Source organism: Accipiter gentilis, chromosome 34 (assembly GCF_929443795.1).
Source record: "Accipiter gentilis chromosome 34, bAccGen1.1, whole genome shotgun sequence".
Taxonomy (NCBI): Eukaryota; Metazoa; Chordata; class Aves; order Accipitriformes; family Accipitridae; genus Astur; species Astur gentilis.
In genome coordinates, this window is record NC_064913.1 from 11,851,190 (window position 1) to 11,872,243 (window position 21,054).

Consider the following 21,054-nt stretch of genomic DNA (forward strand, 5'->3'; position numbering starts at 1 on the left):
ATATATTTAATTGGAAAACAACATACTGAAACGAGCAGACGTATCACTCAATCATGTGCTATTGACACAATGAACAACCCTACCACTGTGGGATTCTGGCAAGAACATGTGTAGATGTGGAGAGGGAATGCATGATCCAGAACAACATTTTTTTTTCCTTAACTAGATTATGTTTTGAAATAAATATGCCGTTGTGTTAAGGTTGAGCCAAAAAGCAATACTGTGGGTAGAGGGGTTTGATACGAGAGCTACTGAGTCCTTTCTTCTCAGCTTTACACCCTGTTTGTCACTGAAATTCAGCCCTCAAAGTTAGTCTCTTTTAGCAGTGTTCTAGATATTGTTAAAGCAGAAAAGGACTTAGTGGAATTCATGCAATTTTCCTTTCACCCCTTTCTTTTCTCTTCAGTTTTTTAATAGGAGCCCATAAGGTCACCCTCACTGTCTGGGAATGACTCTTGCACTGACTTCATAGTCCAGGGTGAGGGAACAGCTGAATTTTGTTGCTATTGCTGTCATGGCCATTTCAAAACACTGCTGCTGTTTTCACTGTCAATTTGTTGGCCAGAATGCATTTGGGACCAAAGTAACCCAATCTATCCATGTAATAAACAATTTGCTCTTAGATTCCTGGAACCCCAAAGGATGTAAAATCAGATGTTTATTTGCCATTAAAAAAAAAAAGCCTGAAACAAAGGTAACCTGTTCTCCAGTGAAAAAATTCCAGTGAGTTGGATTTTTTGATATTCTGCAATCTGAATTTAAATTTGAATTTGGTCCATATTAATCAAGATTAAGTATCCGGTTGTCTACTTGTCATGAAGAAGATGAATTTACAAAGCCATCCAATTTACAAGAGTTCAGATGTCAAAGATTTTATGATTAACCAGTGTTGGGACTGTACTTAGAACTTCTTTAAACATTCTTTCTATAACCATCCAATGTTGACTCTTACCCTTCAGCGTGGACACTCTTTTTTTCTGGTATTCCTAGAAAAAAATGAGGATTTTTCATTGTGTGGTGTTAAGTGGAAGCTAATAAGAAGCAAAACTTTGCTTTTGAGCTTGTAGTACATCTAAGCCATGATTCAGCACCTGAAAGTATTTAAGGGGCCATAGCAGTTCTGAAAAAAACAACAACTTAGCGTGCCACTGAAAATTAGTAGACCATGGATCTTATATCAGCCAGTGTCTGAAACATTAGCTGATAAAACTAAGCACATGGAGAAGCATATGGTTTACAGGATAAAGGTTAAGCCTGAGAACACTGCAGAGTTGATTTGCCAGCTGACATTGCCTCTTCATGTGGTTTCCAACAAATCTTTAACGAAATTCATGGTTGTGGTGTATTACCATATTCCTTCTGGAATTCATTCTAAAAGGCAACTCCACATCAGCATGAAACAGTGCACAGAATACAGTAACGCATGATCTGAAGAAAGCTCATGGGTGTTATTTTCACATCGGCACAGTTTCTTTGTGTTTGGACAGGGCTCAAATATTGGATTACGTATTAATCACAGCGCTTTAGACAGCATTACAAATATTAAACACTTACTATTAGCTGTTGCTGTCCTGCCAGTTCCCAAAAGAAGTAACGCTAGACTAGGCTGAGACTTTATAAGTCTCGGGTTTTAGGAAAGACCACAGCACTGCTACAAGAGGGCATTGTGGACCAGTAGTTTCCAAGCTTCCAGGCTTTGTGTTTTCCTCCCAAAAAGCATCTGAGCATTTTGTGTCTCCTTTCCCCTCCTTTTACTCTCAAGCTTCCTTCTTCTCTAAATTAGTCTTATTTTCCTTCTTCCTCTTTTATCCCCCCATCTTGAATTCCTTCTCTTCTTTTCCCTCCCTAGTCTTCTTTTTCACACGTCTCATCCTCTCTTCTAGTATTTGACTGCCTTTGTCTCCTTCCTTATCAAGTTGTGCTTATCTTGGTGACGTGACAAATGACAAATACACTTGTTTTGTTACTTGGCCAGATATTGGCCACAACAAAAGCCTTTTCATATATCTGGGAGTACTGCGTAAAATTGATACCAACTACAGCTGAAGCTCCCGCGCAGATTTTTGAGATCTCTCAGGATTCTCCCTAAACAAGCAGGTTTTCCACAATTACAATACTGTAAAAGCGCATTTTTTTTTTCAAGTGAAAAAGACCCTCACTGTGGCAAGAGCTAATATACCTTTCTAAGTAAAGAATACCATCCACGGCCACTTCGGCTGTAATCTGTTAACTGATTTTGTTCATACAACCGGGCTTTATCCCATCCCTTCCCTTTCCACACTGTATCTGCTCACGGTTCAGGAACAACTGACAACATAACTCCATGGGCTTGTGACGCAGAGCGGGAAGCACCACCAAATCCTGGTCAAGGGCTAAATGAGCTAGCTAATTTGCAGTAGCTGAATGAGCTAGCTAATTTGCAGCACTTTCAGGGTTTTTTTAGCTGTAGGAAGCACGCGGCTTCAGCATGTCCCACTCACCTTTAGACAAGCTGGAAGGCTTTGGTCTGAGGCCTTACTCCATTCCCAGCAAGCAAGTAGACTGCAGTCACCAGCTTAGGAGATACCTGGTTCTTCAGGCATTTTGTTGAATTTGAAAATAGTCTTAAAATATGTGTCTCTACACACACAGAGCAGGGACAATTTAGAAATTTTAAGTGTTTTCGCTTCAATGGGATGCAAATATTCAGTACCAAATGTGTCTTCTAGCAGATCAATATGAAAAGATTTATCTAAAACGTTTCAAATTGTCTGCTAATGACAAGATCTGCTTGTTGAAAGTTTATTATCTTTTAAATAAGGCACATGAATTCATCAGAACTGTTATGGAAATGGTTTCTGAAACGATGAAAAAGTTAATGAAAACTGTGGGAGTATTTGACATATTCTCCCTGAAAACAGTATCAGCTTTCAAAAGAGAGATGTGTGGGGGTTTTTAAAAAACAAAAGATATGTTTACATGAGCCTTCAGCAGCACTTATAACTGCTGGGTTGTGCCTGAACTGCTATGTTTAAAGAGTTTCTGGAGACTTGGAAGAGCTGACCAAAGACTACTTAGAAGTGATCACAATGGTCAGTATGGAAAAAAAATAACGTCACAAACCCATCCACGTCACCAAACTACTGTTTACCTCTGAGAAGGTAAACAAGAAGGGACAAATCATTACCCATTCTCTGCAAACGTTAAGTCAGTCAGTGCAATCAAAAAAAGCCAGTTTTGGGGGACAGAAAACTTTCCATATCTGCATTCACAGCTTTCCACTGTTTCTTCTCTCTGAAGTCCCTCTGGTTTTATGCCTGAACAGCAAACTGCCCAAGCCTCGTGCATAGGTTTCCAAAAACGTCTCTCCCACCTGCACTGATGAAACGAGCTGGCATGACTCAAGAGGCAGGTGCAGCAGATCATAACATGGACTCAGTGACAAATGGCACTGAGCCAGGTGAGGCTGAGGTAGTGATGATGTTAAAATCCTGTTCCTGAAGTCACTGATTATAGAGAATTTCAGCTTTGGTTAAAAAACAGTGACATTTTTAGTCCGGTTGCACATGGACAAAGTACAATTTTATAAACCCTATGAGTGCTTAAAATCCAGAAGTTCATTAAGAAGAATCCCCTATTTTTAGGTTGCCTTTTTTTTCCCCACTTTTTGTTTAGACATCCCAATCTAGGAGGCCTGGCTCATGTCTCTAGTCACCAGGGGCTGCCGTGAAAATTTCCCCAGCCAAGCCAGGATCCTTCCTTCCCTTGGCCCTCATTCAGCCTCCAGCCTCCCTTGTGGGAAAGGAAGTGCAAGAACTGGGCTGTCTTTTCTCCAGGTAGTTTATGGACATTAAGATACTTCAATCTATGTGGATGGCTGCTTGAAGGAAACATGACAAGGAGTAAGGCAATTACTTTAGAAGTATATTTGTCCTCCAGAGGGGACTGTTTGCTGACATTTATATAGACGAGGCTGTGGACTTGTCTGCTGGTTTCTTCTTGACACATTTGAGGTTAAGGTCTGCTGTAAAATAAAGTTTATTTCAGGGAACAGTCCTGTATAACTGCTGACAGAAAGCATGGCTGATATACCAAGGATTTAGGGTTTTTTTTTCTAAATTTGATAGAATTTTTATAGGAGTCTAATGTGCCAAGCAGAATGCATCAGGTGGGCTTTTGGACTTCAGTCAGTATTAGGATCCTCCAAGCCTGAAACAAATTTTTCATCATTGTTGATCCTTGGCCAAACAGAGCTAATTGTTACTTCTCTCTCTGTTTCTCACCTATACAAGTATTAGCACGTACTTGTAAGTCTGACAGTTTGCCCCAATTACATCTTCATCTCTGTCTGTCTTGTGCTGATTTTCCGTTCTGCATGTTTGTGATAAAACAGACTTCACTGAGTTGTTGAAACCCTTTCTTGCCTCGATTCCTACCGCTCACTTCAACCTCTTCATAAGCCTGAGCTGCTGGGCTCCTACTTCAGCTCCTCAGACACCAGGCCCGCAGTTTGCCATTCCTCCATCAGCCCAGCAGCAACGGGACTTACCCTGCTCCATCCTTCACAGTACCAACATTGGGAAGAATCCCAGTATCGCGGTAGTATTAAACCACCAGGAATAAGCCCCATGAGAACTTCAGGAGGTAGGCAGTGGATGTCTATGTATGAGGAAAGCAGGCACCACAGAAAGCCTTGAATCCCTGGGAGTGCTGTGTTTCCCGCACAGGCACAAACTCTGACGACAATTGCGGTTGAAACAGCAGGAAAAAGGGGACCTGTACACGGAGCTCGCAAAAGGAAGAAAATACAGGCACAAGTTTTCTTAATGCTTTGAGGAGAATAAGAAGCATGCATAATATTGCAGCTGAAATAATTCTCGATGTTCTTCCATACCTGATAAGTCTGTTACACAATACCAGATATAATGCAAATGTAAAAACAAGAACAACGGAGGAAAAAAAGGAAAGCATGGAAATCTTGGCTCAAAACCATAAAATTGGCTTTTCTGTTTGTTTGTTTGATGGTCAGATGAATATAAAAATATTTATGTTTATTTGACTAAGAATTAAATATTTTCATCTTCTTATTGAAATGGAAAATAAACTTCACACCATGTTTATATGTTGTATTTTAAATTGAATGTTAAAGAACTTACGTCAAACCAAAGCAAACACATAAATGACTAGCTTTTTAAAAGATCCAAACCACAATGACCTTCAGAGAAAATCTTCACCAGCAGCTTTAACTTCCCCATTTGGCCAGTAATTAAGAGGCAGGGAATCTGGGGGGCCTGTGCCTGGCACCTTTCTCAGAGAAGATATTTTAGGTGTAACTCCTGCCTATTCTGCTGCTAAGAAGTGTTGAGAAGGTTTTCTATCAGTCTTTTTTGTTTGAAACAGCTCCAGTTATTAAAAGAAACAAATCTTAGGATTCACAGAACAGTGAACCTCTAGTCTGGTGCTCAAAACAGGCTCTTCAGAGGAAAAAAAATCTATACTCCAATTCCCTCTGCTTCTGATTCAGACAAGGATTTGAGCCTAGATCCTATAATACCATGAAGCCTATCCTCCCTGCCTCGATACAGAATCGGTGATAATTTCAAGTCCTGAAACAAAGCAGAGCATCACAAGGCGATTACCCTCCTTGAAATAGGCTTCCTAGTAGGAGGAGTATGATGTCAGACAAATTCCAGTGTTTCATTACCTGGAGCAGAGCGTATCATGCTACATGGATGTCTTAGCAACAGGGTTATTAAATAAGAAGCACGAGTACTGTTTTAATTTTTATTTTTTCTTTCCCATGGCTGAAACTATTTGCATGTTTTTACTGAATTCACTGATAATTGATAAAAACTGGTACGGAGCATTTTAATGAATAAATGATTTACTGAAAAAGCCTAGCTTCACTGAGCGCTGCTGATTCCACACGTAACTTTTATTGCCCCAGCCCGTAATTAGGAACAGCTTTTGTTTGTGGAAGATGTGATTCCAGCTTCTTCACTAATTTTCCTACAAAAAAGACTGGGGGCGGGGAGGGGAAGCCTTGGAAAAGAGATTTCCAGCTATACCCTATCTACATGACAGCATCAGCCTGGGTCCCTGCACGTGCGGAGGCGGAGGTGTGACTGCTGTGGGAGCAGGGCAGGCTGCTCTGCTGCGGGACGTGTGCGGCAGGCAGGACCGGGCTTCCCCTGGAGAAACCCAGATGTGGCTGAACCGCCAGGAGACAGATGAAATCAGAACGGCAACGTGCAGAAACGTGCGTCAGCTAGAAGACGCTGAAGAAACAAAAGGAAATCAAGCTGATAGGCAGAGGGGTTGGTCAAATGCATATGCTACAGAAACCAAGACAAAAGCAGTACGAAGAGTACCCAGGCTGTTGGCAACAGCGCAAGGGGTGTGAGAAATAACTGTATTGGGAAAGGTTTCAAATTCATTATGGTATAGATTTGTTGGAACTCGCACTGAGAGAGCAAGCGCAGGACTCAGAAGCAATATTACCTCTACTAATGGAGAAGCAGGTAAATTAGCTAAGGCAGAACACGATGCAAACGATGCATATTACTTCCTACACTTGACCTGAAGGGGTTAGTACTACTCCTAAGTATCGTTACACAGACAGCGTGGTGCCTTGTAGAGCTACCCTTTATGTTTAAATGGGTAAGCAGTTTTGGGGGGGATGAAAAAATGCAATTATGGAGGAGACTTTCAGTCAAGAGGAGGAAGTCTACTTGCTGGCTTCCGTGTTGTCAAAGATTCTCTGCCACACATGGCAGAAGTGGGATATTAGCTGTTTAACAACCAACACAGCAGTTTAGGTGTTACAGTAATCTGATTCCAGGTAGATGACAAAACTAGCTGCAATACAATATCAGCAAATAGTTTTTCTAGGCCGGAAAAATGACAGCAAGTATTTGTGGCAAACATTGGAAACCGTTTGGGTGCAGCAAGGGTGGATGAAAATCCCTTCAGTGACACAGGATATGTGTTGGAGTTAGTAATTACAAACATGCAAATTGGCTTTCTAGTGGTCTTCCAGATTTTTACCTCTTAGTCTTTGTGTTTCTTCCTTCAAGTGTCATACAAGCTGCTGTGGTCACAGGCATCTCTGCAGGTGATTGTTGTGGTGGTGTTTTTCATTAAAAAATTTGAAGAAGAAAGTGGTAGCAAACTGTTTGGAATATTGAGAAAGAAACAGAAAATTCCAGGGAAGAGTATGGAGCAGGGAGATTCATGCATATGGCTGAATTTTCAACTATGCTGGCAGCATCTATAAAGGACTTTTCTTCCTACAGAGCCAGCTGCGTTATAAAACCACACAGTCTTTTGATAGATCCAGCATCCAGCCTCCAATCAAGCTGGCAGACGTGTCAGAAATGTCTGGCTATTCCTCAGTTCCTGAGCCTCTCTCTTTGTTTTAATGGTTTTCTTTCCAGAGCAACTGTCTGTACCCTGGACTGAGGTGATAGCACATCTGTGTTAACAGCCATAATTTCAAAATTAACTCATACATAATAAGCATTTCTGGCAAAGCACTTGGTGTTTGTGGTTTGGTTAGTGATTGACCACAACTGCAGTGTGCTTAAGGTGACCTGCTTTGTTCTCAACTTCTCATACTTGTCAATGTCTTTGTTTCTGTACGTGATATTCTATTCAAAACTGTTTGTGATGTGCTCTGACAATTAAGTGAAACAAACGTCAGCTTTATGAAGGCAGCTGTGGGTTCAGACAGGACAGCTGAGCTGTCTGTTCCTCCCTCCTTGCAGTGGAAAAGACTGCAATTTTTTCTGAACCAGGAAATATCAGTGGGGAGTTTTAGATCAGTCTTGGAGTAGGAAGAATTAATATCAGACTTTCAAGCACAGTGATGCTTTTTACATTGTTTTAGGGACTCTCTTCATAGGCAAAAGGACATTGTGGTTTACATTTTCCTTTATAGTCTTCTGGCATAAGGAATGGATTGAATGAGGTGTGGCTGAAAGCCTACATTGTTTAGTTCCACATAATAATGTAACTTAGGCCTGCTATTGTCATCTAAGGGGAAATTTCACCAACTTCCCAGAATGTTTAAGCACATTAAGACCGTTGCAAATAGAGACATGCATGCAGTAAAGCAGCTCAAAACCCAACCAGAGTTGACTGCTCTTGTGAAGGTCACTGCAGTAACAGAACTTTTTTCAATCTACTTCATACTGCTGGTTCTAGGAGAGGGAATCGAGATGGGACAAATTAGCCTGAATGAGGATACTTAGGATTTTCCTTTTATTAAACAATTCCCAGATGTGGAGTCAGCGGGTGGCATCAAAGGTGTGGAACACAGAGCACTTGGTGGCAGCAGCCAATAAAAGTTTGCCCAAGGATGTATCATGAATTTTTATCTTCACTCAGATTAACTGGGATTTGACAGGCACAAGTCTTGAGGATCAATCTGCATGTGTCCAAAAATAGTTCCGTAAGATAGTACTGGCTTTTGAAGAACTAATTTATAAGGCTTTCCACCCTCCAGTGGATTGGAAAAATCAATTAATATCAGGCCAGCTGGTGGAAAATAACTGCTAAAAGTGTTTTCATCAGATTACGTGCCCCTGATTTCATCACATAATGCCTCTATCAAGAAAACTGGGTACACTGATGCTCCAGTGTCCCTATGTGATTTTATATATCATCCCTTCTCATATATAAGCTTGACATCTCATTGGGCAAGGGTTAGTCTTTTCTGTTTTAATATGTATATAATGCCTGAAAGGCTCATAACTTTTGGCTGGAACTTCGAGATGCTTTGCTGTATGATCAGTTAGGACTGTAAATAATGTTGATAATATACATATATTCCTGTGAATATTCACTTTGGAGTATGTATATTTGTTCTTTGTTTAAAATAGAAATTAATTTCCCAGTACAAGCACATAATTATTGTTATAATTTAATTAGTAGTATTGTCACATAATTTTTTTTTTTCAAAAAAATAAATTATTATGCTATTATTGAGTAAAGAACATAGGTAAACATGCATACATATTGTAAAGACTTTTAAAATCTGTATTTTTTCATATAGGCTGAACACAGAGGTACAGAAAATATTTTGCTAGAAGGGCAGGAGTTTCTCAGCAATCACATAAAAAGAACTGCAAAAATAAATGTTTTTGTGATAGGATTTTGAATGGGTTATTTCTATGCTGGGTTTCTATACTGAGTTATTTCCACAAGTGCACTGGAGCAGAATAAGGCCTGATTTTCAGATAAAAAGAGATTGAATGTTAGAAATTGCAGTTCTCAACCCTTTTTAAAATCTACTTTTAAGAAAATGCTTCATCTTCAAAGAAAAAAAATTATTCCGCATGCATAGTCTTTAAATGCTTGTTACTGAGACCAGTCTTAAAATGTTAGAAATAGATGCAAGCTATCAAAGAGCAACTAATTGCTTCTATCTACAAATACAAGAAGACTAAAATAATATGACTGATGGATAGTCTGTTGTGCTGGCTATCAGAAATAAAAATGTCATCCTCTCCCAGTGAATAGTTGAGTCTAATATTCAAGTTGTGTATTGAAATCCCAATACTATCTTATAAAAATAGAAAAAAAAGCAACCAGATTTCATAAAAGATGCCCGCTGATATCTCCCTTGTTAGTGAATTGTGAATGTGCTGTATTCTAAATACCTGGACTTCTCTAAAATCCAGTGTTACTATGTGTGTGTATATGAGTCAGCAGATAGCTAAATACTGCTCTAGTTGATTGTATTTGCTTAAACTGATAAAATTCCAATGCAAATATTTGGCTAGTTCAGGAAATAATTGGGAAGGGATGTATCTCTTAATTTCTTAATTTTCTCTTTATCACTATTATATTAACTAGCCATTCCAATTTTTGTGAAGTACCTAGTGTGTGAAATACTGTTCCATTACTGTTCTTGGTTTTCTCTGTATAGAAACTAAAATAAACCAAATATTCAATGACTCTCCCAAAGCTACAGAAAGAAATGGTGTCAAAACTAGAAATGGAGTACTGAAGAATGAAACAGCAGAAAAATGGCACTTTGGTAGACCAAGATTTCATCTCATGTTCCCTTGTCCCTGGAGTTGAGTTGGGTCAGTGTATTCCAATGCTGAAATCATACACTGAATGAATCCATACAACAGTATATATTCAGTATATTGCTTTGGTTTCTAAGCCTTGTATACACCATGCCTTAAAAGTATCAGTCTTCAAAGGATGACAGCAATTTATGAGTTATTTGCATGTTAAGTGGTTGTTCACAATTAGTCACGATCCTAAAAAAGATAGTGGCAGTACTGATGTTTAAGCAAGTCCACCCAAATTCATTGTGTTAGTTACTATGTAACAAAATAAGGAAATACAATTTGTCTGTAGCAATGATGTTAACAGGATAGACATTGTAGCATTTGACAAGAGAGACAGTAGCCAAAAATTTGCTTTGGAGTATTTGGAACCTTACACAGCTGATTTTCAATATATTCGCATTAGGAATTCTTAGGTAAAGTGTTAAGCACGTGTTTCATGTCCATCCAAAATCTCTTCTGAAAGAAGAACAATCTTTTCAGACATAAAAAAAGATGCAAGAAAAGAAAAAAATTAAAGTAAAAATAAAGCTGTTACTTCTTGATTTATGAGTTAGAACAAGTTTCATTCCAGCAAAACTTGTGTCTTAGCACTCTCACAGTACAAGAGTGACACTGCAATATCTTTATATGACAACAGCTTGAAGTAATCGGAAACAGATCATGATGTCCAATGGGATTGGAGGTTGAATTTCATTTCCATCCAGGCGAAGGTATCGGAGGCGAGGGGTGTTGCCATAAAGACCATAGTCTTCTGCTATGGCAATCGAGACTGGGCATATTTGAGTACCATTGACACCTGAAAATGTAGATCAACATGTTAGGTAATTTCCATGGGAAAGGTTCATGACGATAAAATTCATTTAGAAAACAAATAAAACAGGCTTCCACTGATCCTTGCGTGAGAGACACTTGCTCCTATGAGAGTTGGAAAATGCTGATTTAACAATTAACTGCTTTTTTGATCAAGCAAAAAAGCATCTTAACATAATGTAATCTAAATCAGTGAATCATGTATTTAATGTGCTGCAGTTATGAATAAAGGCCATGAGATGCATAGTTTTACCTTGGACAGAGAGGAAACCAATTTAGACAGCTCCTGGGTAACTATTCATTGAGAAATAGCACCCTGCCCTCAGAGAGAGAAGAACAAAGTTAATGCTGAGGGGTTTTGAACATCTTACTTCAATGACAGTACATTAATTTTAGCTGATAATATTCCCCAATGAAGATCTTACATTCAGAATGATAACAGTATTGAATCAGAGGAGCTTTTCGTATAGTGCCTGTAACTTTTAACAGCTGTACTTTCCTGTTCTCTCAAATTCTTCAGTACAGTTGGTTTTAATTGCAAGAATACAACTTGTGAAATGGAATATTTTTCTTCCTAATCTGAAAGCCGACGAGTCCTTAAAATTCTTTATAAATCACGTGTAGCTTGTTTCAGTTCAGCTAAAATTTAAAATTATGGCTTAAATCATTACTCATTTTCATAAGAGTTGAATAGATTGGGTTCTTTACAATGTGTCCCCTAAGTTACCTCTGCACTGTCACTGGGCTAAAATGCTTTTCATATTTTGTCTTCAGTTGTTGAATACTGTGGCTGCCACTGCCCTATTTCAGCCTCAAAATGGCCTTATTATAGAAAACACTGAAGTGGTGTTTGTTTATCAAAGATGTTGAATTCCTTTGATGAAATTATGGTATTTAGTGATTGGTCTGACTGCTTGAGGATCTTGTTGGCCCCGGACCACCTGCAAAAAGTGATTGAATGGAGAATGTGTGTGTAACAGATTTTTTTTAGTGTAGTTTTTTCAGCAGCCCAGAAATAGGAAAAGAAAAGCTTTCTACCAAAATTTTTCTCCCTTATATTTAGCACATATCTTTTGAATACAATCTCCTAAACTGGTTAAATGCTATGATGAAAAAAAAAAAAAAACCACATTATTTTTTTCCCCAAGAGAAAAAAACCCACCCTATTTTGAAGAACTGCCCAGATGTTTGCAACATCTTGGAAATGGACTTCATGTTTGTCATGGAAACTAGATAAATACATCCAATTGGCCAAGGCCTAAAACTTTTACCGTATCCATTATATCAAAATGTCTTTGCTTATATTGTGAAACTTGATTAATGTTTGTAAAGCATTTGATATTCTTGGAAGAAACAAGCTACAACTTATTTTTATGTGTGAAGCTACAAAGCAGGAAGCTTGAGAGTGAGTTTTCATTATGAAAGCAGTTATTAAAAGTTTTACAAGTGAATCAACACTATGTAGAAGAAAATATCTGCCTTTTCAGGTCAACACTATTGTCCTTAGGAGACAGGATGGCTTCAAGTGTGTTCTAAATCTCTGTGTTCTCTGACCTAGAAACTATCCCACTGCACTAGTTTTCACTGGGTTAATTACTCCAGCCTTAAAGTGAGGCAGCAGTTATCTAATCATAGGCCACCTAGGAAGAAGTTATTTCCTGCTGATGTGTAGTATGAAGTGGTTTGGGTTTTTATTGTTCTCTTCCCATAAGCAGTAAATCCTACCCACATTATCAGAGGATAAAAAGCGTCTCTCTCTCCTCTTCTTTTGCAATCCTGTTCATGGGTATTTTGCTTAAGCAGGAGGGGCAGGGCAGTCCATCTACATGGGTACAATTCACCCTACCTAAACTGATCCTTGTAGAGGGTAAGTGTCAGTCAAAGTAAACCATTTAGACTCTGTTTATAAACTCTGGAGAGAGATTAATACTTCCAAAAAGTGATTCACAGCTCCTTAAGACGGGGTGATTTTCCCTCTGCAATTCTGTATCTCTCTCCATTAACTGAGTAGGTGGTCGGTGTGACTAACCCAAACTAGATACAAAAATCTAGGATGGTTAATTCAAATAAGATGAATTCCACCTGTTGTAAACAGTATTGTTAAGTGGTGTAATATTTTAAAATGAGATTCTGGAGCTGCTGTAGGAGAAAACTGCAGAAGAGCTTCTCATTAACGGCTAATACCGTATGTCTGCGGAAGAACCACAGAAGATCCTGTTTCTTGTCCAGTAAAACTCATAATTTAGAAACATTCAAAAAGTAAGTTGATCTAGAAGATAGATGTGTTCTGACATACATGATTGTGAGGGTATTTCTGCTCTGTTCTTGTAATCTCTAGCTGCACTCACGGTAGTCCAACTTGAATGGTTGCACTCCCTTTCTGCTTTTCACATAATATTTAACAGCAGCAGCCATGGATCACCCTGCAAATCTGTACCTTTCTGGGCTCTTCCAGCAAAGAAGCCAGTACCAGCTATAGCACAGGGGTCTGACAATAAGTCAGGATCTGTAACTTCAACCATTTCTTTCCAAATATCCTATAATGGATACTGATAGACTGGCATTGCTACTTAGCCCGAGGACTTCTCCCTTTCTTTACACATGGAGTAATTTTAGCTCAGAGGAGCTATCCCAATCTCCTGGTGTTCCTCTAGGGGAACTTACTGTTCCCTTTTATCGCTCCTTTGATAGCACTGTAATACCACCTGCTTACCCTTGCTCCCTCGCAACATCATCCTTTCATGCCTTGTCCTCTTTTTGCTTCCTCTAACACTCCCTTTTCCATCATTTGACATCTCGCCAGAGCCTCGCATGTGTATCTCATAAATGAATATGTAACCGTGTGTTTTCAAATGCCATGGAACAAGTGTGGTGTGTATCTGTTGTAGCCATAATTAGTTTTGGGTTTATGTTGACTTTGCTTCCACCTTTCAAGTATGTTTTTTCCTCTGCACATTGAGATCCTTGGGGAGGGGACTACAGGTGAAATCCTGGTTCCACAGAGACCAGTGATGAGGCCATCATCGATTTCACTGGGCTTCAGGATATTGCCTTATTTCTTCATAAATGGTCTCCGGAGAAATAAGGCCTTGGACCATTTTGATGTCTGAGCTCTTGCAATGCCAACAGTGTAACTATGAACCACCAAGAGAAAATAAAGCAGCAATTGGCAGGTGTGCAGGGGTATCTGAGAATTAATATTATAAAAAGAGCTTGTACTGCACACATGAAAGTTAACTATCAGGAGGACTCTTTTGTGGAGAAACCTGATCCAGTTTTTTACAGTTATTTTTCTTTCAAATTTTTTACATTTTTTATCTTAAAGTAATGACTGATCATCAACTTTCTGGGTTTAAGAAGACAAAAGCAATCTGCAGAATTAATGCCATATCTTATTACTCCCGCCTGATGGAATTACATTCCTTGTTTACAATCCTAAAGGCCCTTTGAGATATCATCTATGAGAGCAGTGTCTCATAAAGACTATGTTATTAACCCTTACCTCTTGAACAACTATGCTATGTGGTAGAATGTGCCTTACGTAATACCTGCATTCCATTTAAGATGTCTTTGACTACTTCATATGTACTTACTAAAAAGAAAAAAAAAATTATTTTTTTTCTTTTTTTAATTAAAAGCAGTGTTGTGCTTAAGTTAGTAATGAATTTTGAAAAGTGGTAAAGGTAGCAAGGAATAAAGGCTTGTAGAAAACTATTGTGATTTAGGATCACGGGTACCCATGTGTCATTGGAAAATGTGACTTGAGTTTGCATATACTAGACAGGTTGATTTTCATGCTTTTAACCTTTTTTAAACTTATTTAGGAAAGGAAGATAGTTTGGCAGCTCTTTAAATACTACCTAGACAAAAAACACTTCTTAAACTGGACAGGTTACGTTCCATTGATTTCAATTTAGTGTCCACTTAAAGTGACAGGATTCTGTTCCTGAGGCCCTGCAGTGAAGCAATTAAAATAAATCCCTTTGTAACCAGGGGGCAATGCAATATGTTCCGTAACAACATATGTCATAAGCCCTAACTCTAATTAACTGTTAGACTTCTCACAAGCCACTTAAATATGTGCTAGTTATACAAAATTGATTCCTTTTTACAAGGTTTCATACATTTGTTTTGTAAAATGCAGTGAATTAACCTGAAATATTGATAGGTATCTTCCTTTGATATGTCCTTGTTTCATCCAGAAGCCAAACCATTATTTTTAGTGTATTTGTGAACTACAGTGACACAAAACAGGAGTATAGAAGCATTTATTCAATGAAATCACCATGACAGGAAGACAAATGTAGAGACTCGGTTACCTTCTGTGCACTGATAAATAGAAAGTCATCACTTTGATTTTGGCTTTTGGCATGAAACAAAGGATTTAAGGTCTGTAGGACGTACTGAGCAGATACTTTACCCAGTGTCCCTAAACACCACCTCCCCGTTGTACCTGGATGAATCTGGAAGCAGTGCTAGAAGCAGAACTATGACATGACAACAGGCTTCTTTTGCCTTGGGTACAAAACCTTGTCTCATTCATACAAAGTGGAAAATGTTAGAAGACATTTGAGGAGAAAAACCTTAATAGGACAAAGCTTCGTAAAGTCAGTGAGAAGATTTTTCTTGAAGACTAAACCCAACTGTCAGCACTTTGTTCACAGTAAACAAAAGATGGGAAGGATATTCAAGACTGAAATATTCAAAATCCACATTCTCATTAGTCATATTTGAATTAGATTGTGTTGACTACAGCCAACATTTTATTCTGCTTTAAGGGCGCCTCGCCTTAAGCTCCTACTACGTAATTTGGGTGGGCACAGAGATACTCAGAAGAAGTGAGCATACCGAAATTCTGTTAGTTTAGGGAAGTCCCTAAGGTGCTCAGGCACTTTGAAAATCTAACAGTCATACAGATGTGGTTTGAATATCCTAACTAGGTACACCCACTTTTTTATTATTGTTTCTTGGTTATTTACTCCTAGCCTTTCTGTGGGAAGCTTAATTTGTTCCTACAAAATGGTTACTGGCATAGATATAGTGAAATATGAATGGACAAATTCTGCTTAATCCACTCATACTTCTGATCTGCTTGCAAAGTGTTTTTTTCTGTATGCATATGAACATTTTTCACATGTGGTATTACTTCCATGCACATATTTGGTTGTCATATTTTAGACGTGACTTGAAAACTGGCCTGTGGGAGGTCCTTTTGCTCATCTCCCTATAATCTACAGCACATTTTTAATCTCTTTATTTCAGAGAGCATTTTTTGTAGTTAAGTAGACATTTTAAAATAGTTATGTCTTGGTAGGATCCCACACTGACAATACAGACTTACTTTTGATTCTGTTGTGATCAAGGTGAAGGTGCTCAAGGTGAGCATTGAACGGTGGAATTTTAGTGAGCTGGTTGTGAGACAGCTGTAGATCTAGAATGGAGGAAACATTAAACCCATTTGGGGGAATACCGTCGTCAGATAATTTATTGTAGTTCAGCCTGAGGAAAGTCACTTTGGGTATTGCACTGAAGTAGTTTTCTGGTATCACTTCAATGGAGTTGTTGTCCAAAAATAGCTGCAAGGTGTTAGCTGGAATGCTTGAAGGCATTTTCTTGAGTGAATTTTTTGCTATGTTGAGTTGCATAAGATTGTTGAGTCCTTGGAATGTGTCACTTTGAAGAGCGCTGTCCAACAAACTGTTATGGTGCAGATCTAACATAGTAAGGTTTTCCAAATTGCTGAAGACTCCTTCTGGGATTCTGGAGATTTTGTTTCTAGCCAGTCTTAGCTGTTCCAGGCCCACTGGTAGTGGGGCAGGCACCTCTTCCAATTCGTTGTCTTCAAGGAATAAGTAAAGCAACCTTTTCAGCTTGCTCAACACACCACTTTCGATTCCACTGTTGGTGATCTTATTCTTGTTCAGATTTATCCATCTCAGATGAGTGGCATTCACAAAAGGCTTCTCTGAAACTGTTTCAATTAGATTGTTTTGAAGATAGAGGTACCAAATTCTTGCTGGGATTACAGGTATTTCTTTAAGTCCCTTGTTATCACAGTATAATGCATTGGGGAAACTAGGAGGACAAAAGCACTCTCGTGGACACTCGGAAGTGTAGTGAGACCAATGCTCAGGATCCAGCTCATCATAAACTTGTCTTACAGTTCGAGTCCACACCGAATTGACCAAGAATAAGAGCAAAAGGCTTGTGTAGACTTTTAGAGTCATTGTTTGCCTTGGAAGGGGAGAAAAACAATTAGCTGCCTCTCAACAGAACTCTCTAACAGCACATTAGATTAACAAAGCAGTATTACATAGAAAATAATATTTCCTCTATAAATAGCCAAATTCTGTCCTCTGGCATGTTAAGGAAAAACTGAACGGTAATATAAGGGGTAGAAAGAATTCAGTGCTAGATGTTGAAGAACAATTTCCTGATTCATCTTAGGCTCCACATTGGCTACCAGTTTAGCTGATGTTCAGGTAAGTGTCATTTCAAAGAACCTGAAAACACGGATGTTTTTTCTGACATTAAATCAGTGCTTCTTATAAATTTGTTTAAGTTTTCCTGTACAGGGCTATAAGCTACTTTATGTAATGTACCCACTTCAGTAAAACTATCAATACCATGATGATATAAATACTATTGTAGTTAGTGTCCCTCCTTTTAAAATTAATCATACCCTATTTTCCGTTTTTCCTCTCTCTTAAATTACAATGGCATCTGGATCAGATTTTCCAGGGTCTTTTCTCATCACAGAAATGTGAAAGATCAAAGAGTGTTTTAACAGCTGTTTGTTGGGCATGTTCTTAAAAACCTTGGAGAGAATATGCTTGAGTAATCCATTCCCCTCCCTCAGTCACTCTCTCATATCCAAAGTTATGAATTTCCTTCTCTAAAGCAAACAGCCAAAACAAATGCCTGATCTAAATGACACAAAAAATAAGTCCTAACCAAATTATATCATATACACTCATGCATCTTGTATCTATTTTACCTACTTAATAATTTGCTTTGTTTAGCCTCTTCCACCATTAAACGATGAACAAAATCATCAATGATAATTTACTCCTCAAGGAAAGATTTGTGTAGCACAGAAACAGTGCTTCACAAACTCTTTATCTTGCTTGCTTTCTGATGAAGATTAGCAAGCATTTTGCAATGCAGAGGCAAGAGACTGATAGATGAAATTTCTGGTCAAATTTAGGAGGTTAGTTTTGGCAAAAACAGTGTTTAAATAAAAAGTAAATTCTCTCATAGAGTTAAAGTACCAGTAAGGTTAAGAGCTCAGTTAAGTTGCTGCATATGATATGTAGTCATTTAATAGTTTTCAACATTGTTATTAGCAGTAACAAGTGCAGTATCCTACAAATCTTCCAGCCTCAGAAACTGCTATCTGGAAGCATTCCAAGAAAGGACAAATAAAATATTTCTAACGAATAACATCTCTAATTTACAGAGTGAAATGGCACCTTCTCACTGTGTAAGTATTCATAACCTTAACAACACTTTAAAAAAGAAATATAAAGTAGTTTACCTTGTTAGTCAAGTTCCTGGAGCTATCAGAAGCCAGTTAGAAATCACTGTAAATTCGCAGCCTTTGGCTGCTAACCACTGTGTTTGCTTCCTGTCCTCCTAAGAATTAATAGCATATAAAACTTGACGTACATGCTGGTATTCCCAGATGTGTTACCATACACACCTTATTAGCTATTCTTTCTAATTTGCCATTGCTTCAGAGTTTGGGCTTACCTCAGCTTTCTTGGATCTTCTTCTCTTTCTATTGGTCACTGTTGTTAGACTGTAATAGCTTGAGTCAGGCTACAAGCCGTGTTCTATGAATACAGCCTAATATATACGCATCAGTGGCTACAGCTTTTAACCCCTAAAATAACTAAGGCACCTCAGCACCTAGGCAGGAAAAGACAGGAAATCCTGACTTTAATATCAAGCAGCCACATTGCTGAAGGCATTTGATTTCTGCATTTTAGCAGATGAGAGGAACTGGTCTAGATGAAACAGGTAACACAAAATGTACCTTTATTCAAAATTTTTGTCAGAAGAGACTTTACACGCAAAGCTCACTTACATCATAATTCATTCTCATAATACCTGAACTGGCCATAAAGAATTAAAAACAGTGCCATCTGTTTCTACGGAAATATTTTATTTGATTTTTATCAAATGCAGATGCTGCCATGCCATTTAAAGACATAAGTCTTGATTAGGAGAAGAAGATAGCAAAAGCATTTGCTAAGAATTTTTTAATAACATATTTTCATTTCTTTAAAGATTAAACCATACCTTCTCCTTTTTGTTCAGAGAGATATTTACATAAATTTCTACAAAGTTATCATACTCTCCAGTGCCTCCTGCAGTGAGGTCTGCTTTTAATTATCAAGGCACCAATTAATTATCTTGTTATATCATTGATCTAAAGTAAACTCTTCCCAGCCAACTTGCTATCCAGGGCATAGACACATATTTCTTGCATTAAGTATTTTGGAGGATTTTTGTTTTCTTTTTTAGTCCAAACTTAAAGTAAAAGCTTAATATGAGGAAAACTCCACATTCAAAGCCAGAACAATGGCGTAAGCATTTTAAGGAAAAAGCTAATGAAAATACTGAACACGTAAAATATATCCTGGTAGCTTTTATGAGTTTATATTAGTTTTAAAGCTTATTTATATAATTATTTTAATTCCGTTTCATCTACTTTATTTTACCAATAAAACCTCTAACAACTCATTTCATAATGTTTAATGCTTTGCTTCCTAAACTAAGAACGTCTCAAAAGAAGTTTAGAAGTAGACTAGACAAAAAGATAAGTAATCACAAATAGGAAAGCAACCCTTAAATACATGGGCAGCTTCCACTGACTTAAGCAAGGCTAATGTTAAACACGTCATAATTTTTTTTTTTCAGAAGTTTATGTTTGTACTACCTTGTTTTTTTTGTTTAGGGAAAAATACATCCTTACTACCAGTAATTTTTACATGGCTTAAGTATGTGCTTGAAAATAAAACAAGTGCTTAAGTGTTTCACTCTGCTAGAACTCCAGACTCTTCAACATCTCTTAGAGATTGTCAGGGCTTTCTTATGAGGCGGTTATAACGTTGATTCCTTCATGCATGCTAAGCTGAACCTTTCAAAAGTTTAAATCAGATGAAAATAATTTACACCTATACCTAAAAATAAAGGCCCTAGCTTTACGCAGATGTACTAATCATAAGCACAGAAATTAGATGTAAACTATTAACCTTTTCATTACGGGTGTCACTTTAAACACCTGGGCCTTAAAAGGTTTCCTTTGACCTCCCGCAGCAGCCGTGGTACCACACTTTAGTGAGGAGGAGGCTTGTCGGCTGGAGTCCACGGAAGGGAAGCGTGCGAGGCAGAGGCACCGCCGTGTGGAGGTTGAAATAGTTCCGCGTTCAGCTGTGAGTGATTTAAAGAGGCTTAAAGAATGAGCCGAGACCTTCACGAATGTTATGCTGAAGGTTTAAAATAGCGAGTCCTGGTGGCAGATATCTGGTGTGACACACTTACTTAAATGCAAGTCGCCAGATGTTGCACATTTAACAAAAAGAGATTCATTTATCTTATGCTTCGTGGGGGTCTGAATTTACCCTTTAACCTGCTAATCATGTACAGATGTTCATTAAGTTGTCACAGAAGTCACTGGCAGAGGGACTTGCTGGTTATCTGGTGACAGGCAATGCGACTGTTTGTATGAGCTGCTGCTCAGCAAGGGAGAGGCACATCACAGTCTGCCCTTTGTGGATCTGGAGGCCAGGTATTTGATCCTTATCAAATACATATGCTGACACCCCATTCAGAGAAGCAGTTCTTCACTAGGAGAAGAAAACAGCGAAAACATTTGCTGAGACTTTCTCAGCAATGTGAATTTTCATTCCTTCTGATGCAAACAAAGAGCAGGGAAAAAAAATGACAAGAAATGTCCTCAAAATCAGGATGAAAGGGTGTGATGACTGTAATGTGTATTCTCACGTGCACTCAGAAATTTTGGAAAGATCTCTTCAGGAACAAGTGATTGCTGGGGTGTCCAAGCAGGTTTTGCAGAAAGGCCTGCTTTCCATGACACCTTCAAGATGATTACACACATACTGTCTGTCATGCGTTTGTTTTGTTCAGTCCTTCATCATCTGGTGTTACTATT

General features: G+C 38.3%; 1 protein-coding gene across 1 annotated transcript in view; it reads right to left on the bottom strand.

Annotated features, from left to right (window-relative positions):
* Nucleotides 1-9,013: 9,013 nt before the first annotated feature.
* The window catches only part of KERA (keratocan), a 32,995-nt gene continuing 20,954 nt past the window's right edge, over nt 9,014-21,054 (bottom strand). Inside the window, exons 4-5 of the mRNA XM_049791932.1 lie at nt 16,216-17,108; nt 9,014-10,860 (exon numbers count right to left, since the gene is read on the bottom strand). Of these exons, the coding sequence (XP_049647889.1) occupies nt 10,688-10,860; nt 16,216-17,108 (1,066 nt within the window). The 3' untranslated portion in view covers nt 9,014-10,687. The remainder of the gene's footprint in view (nt 10,861-16,215; nt 17,109-21,054) is intronic.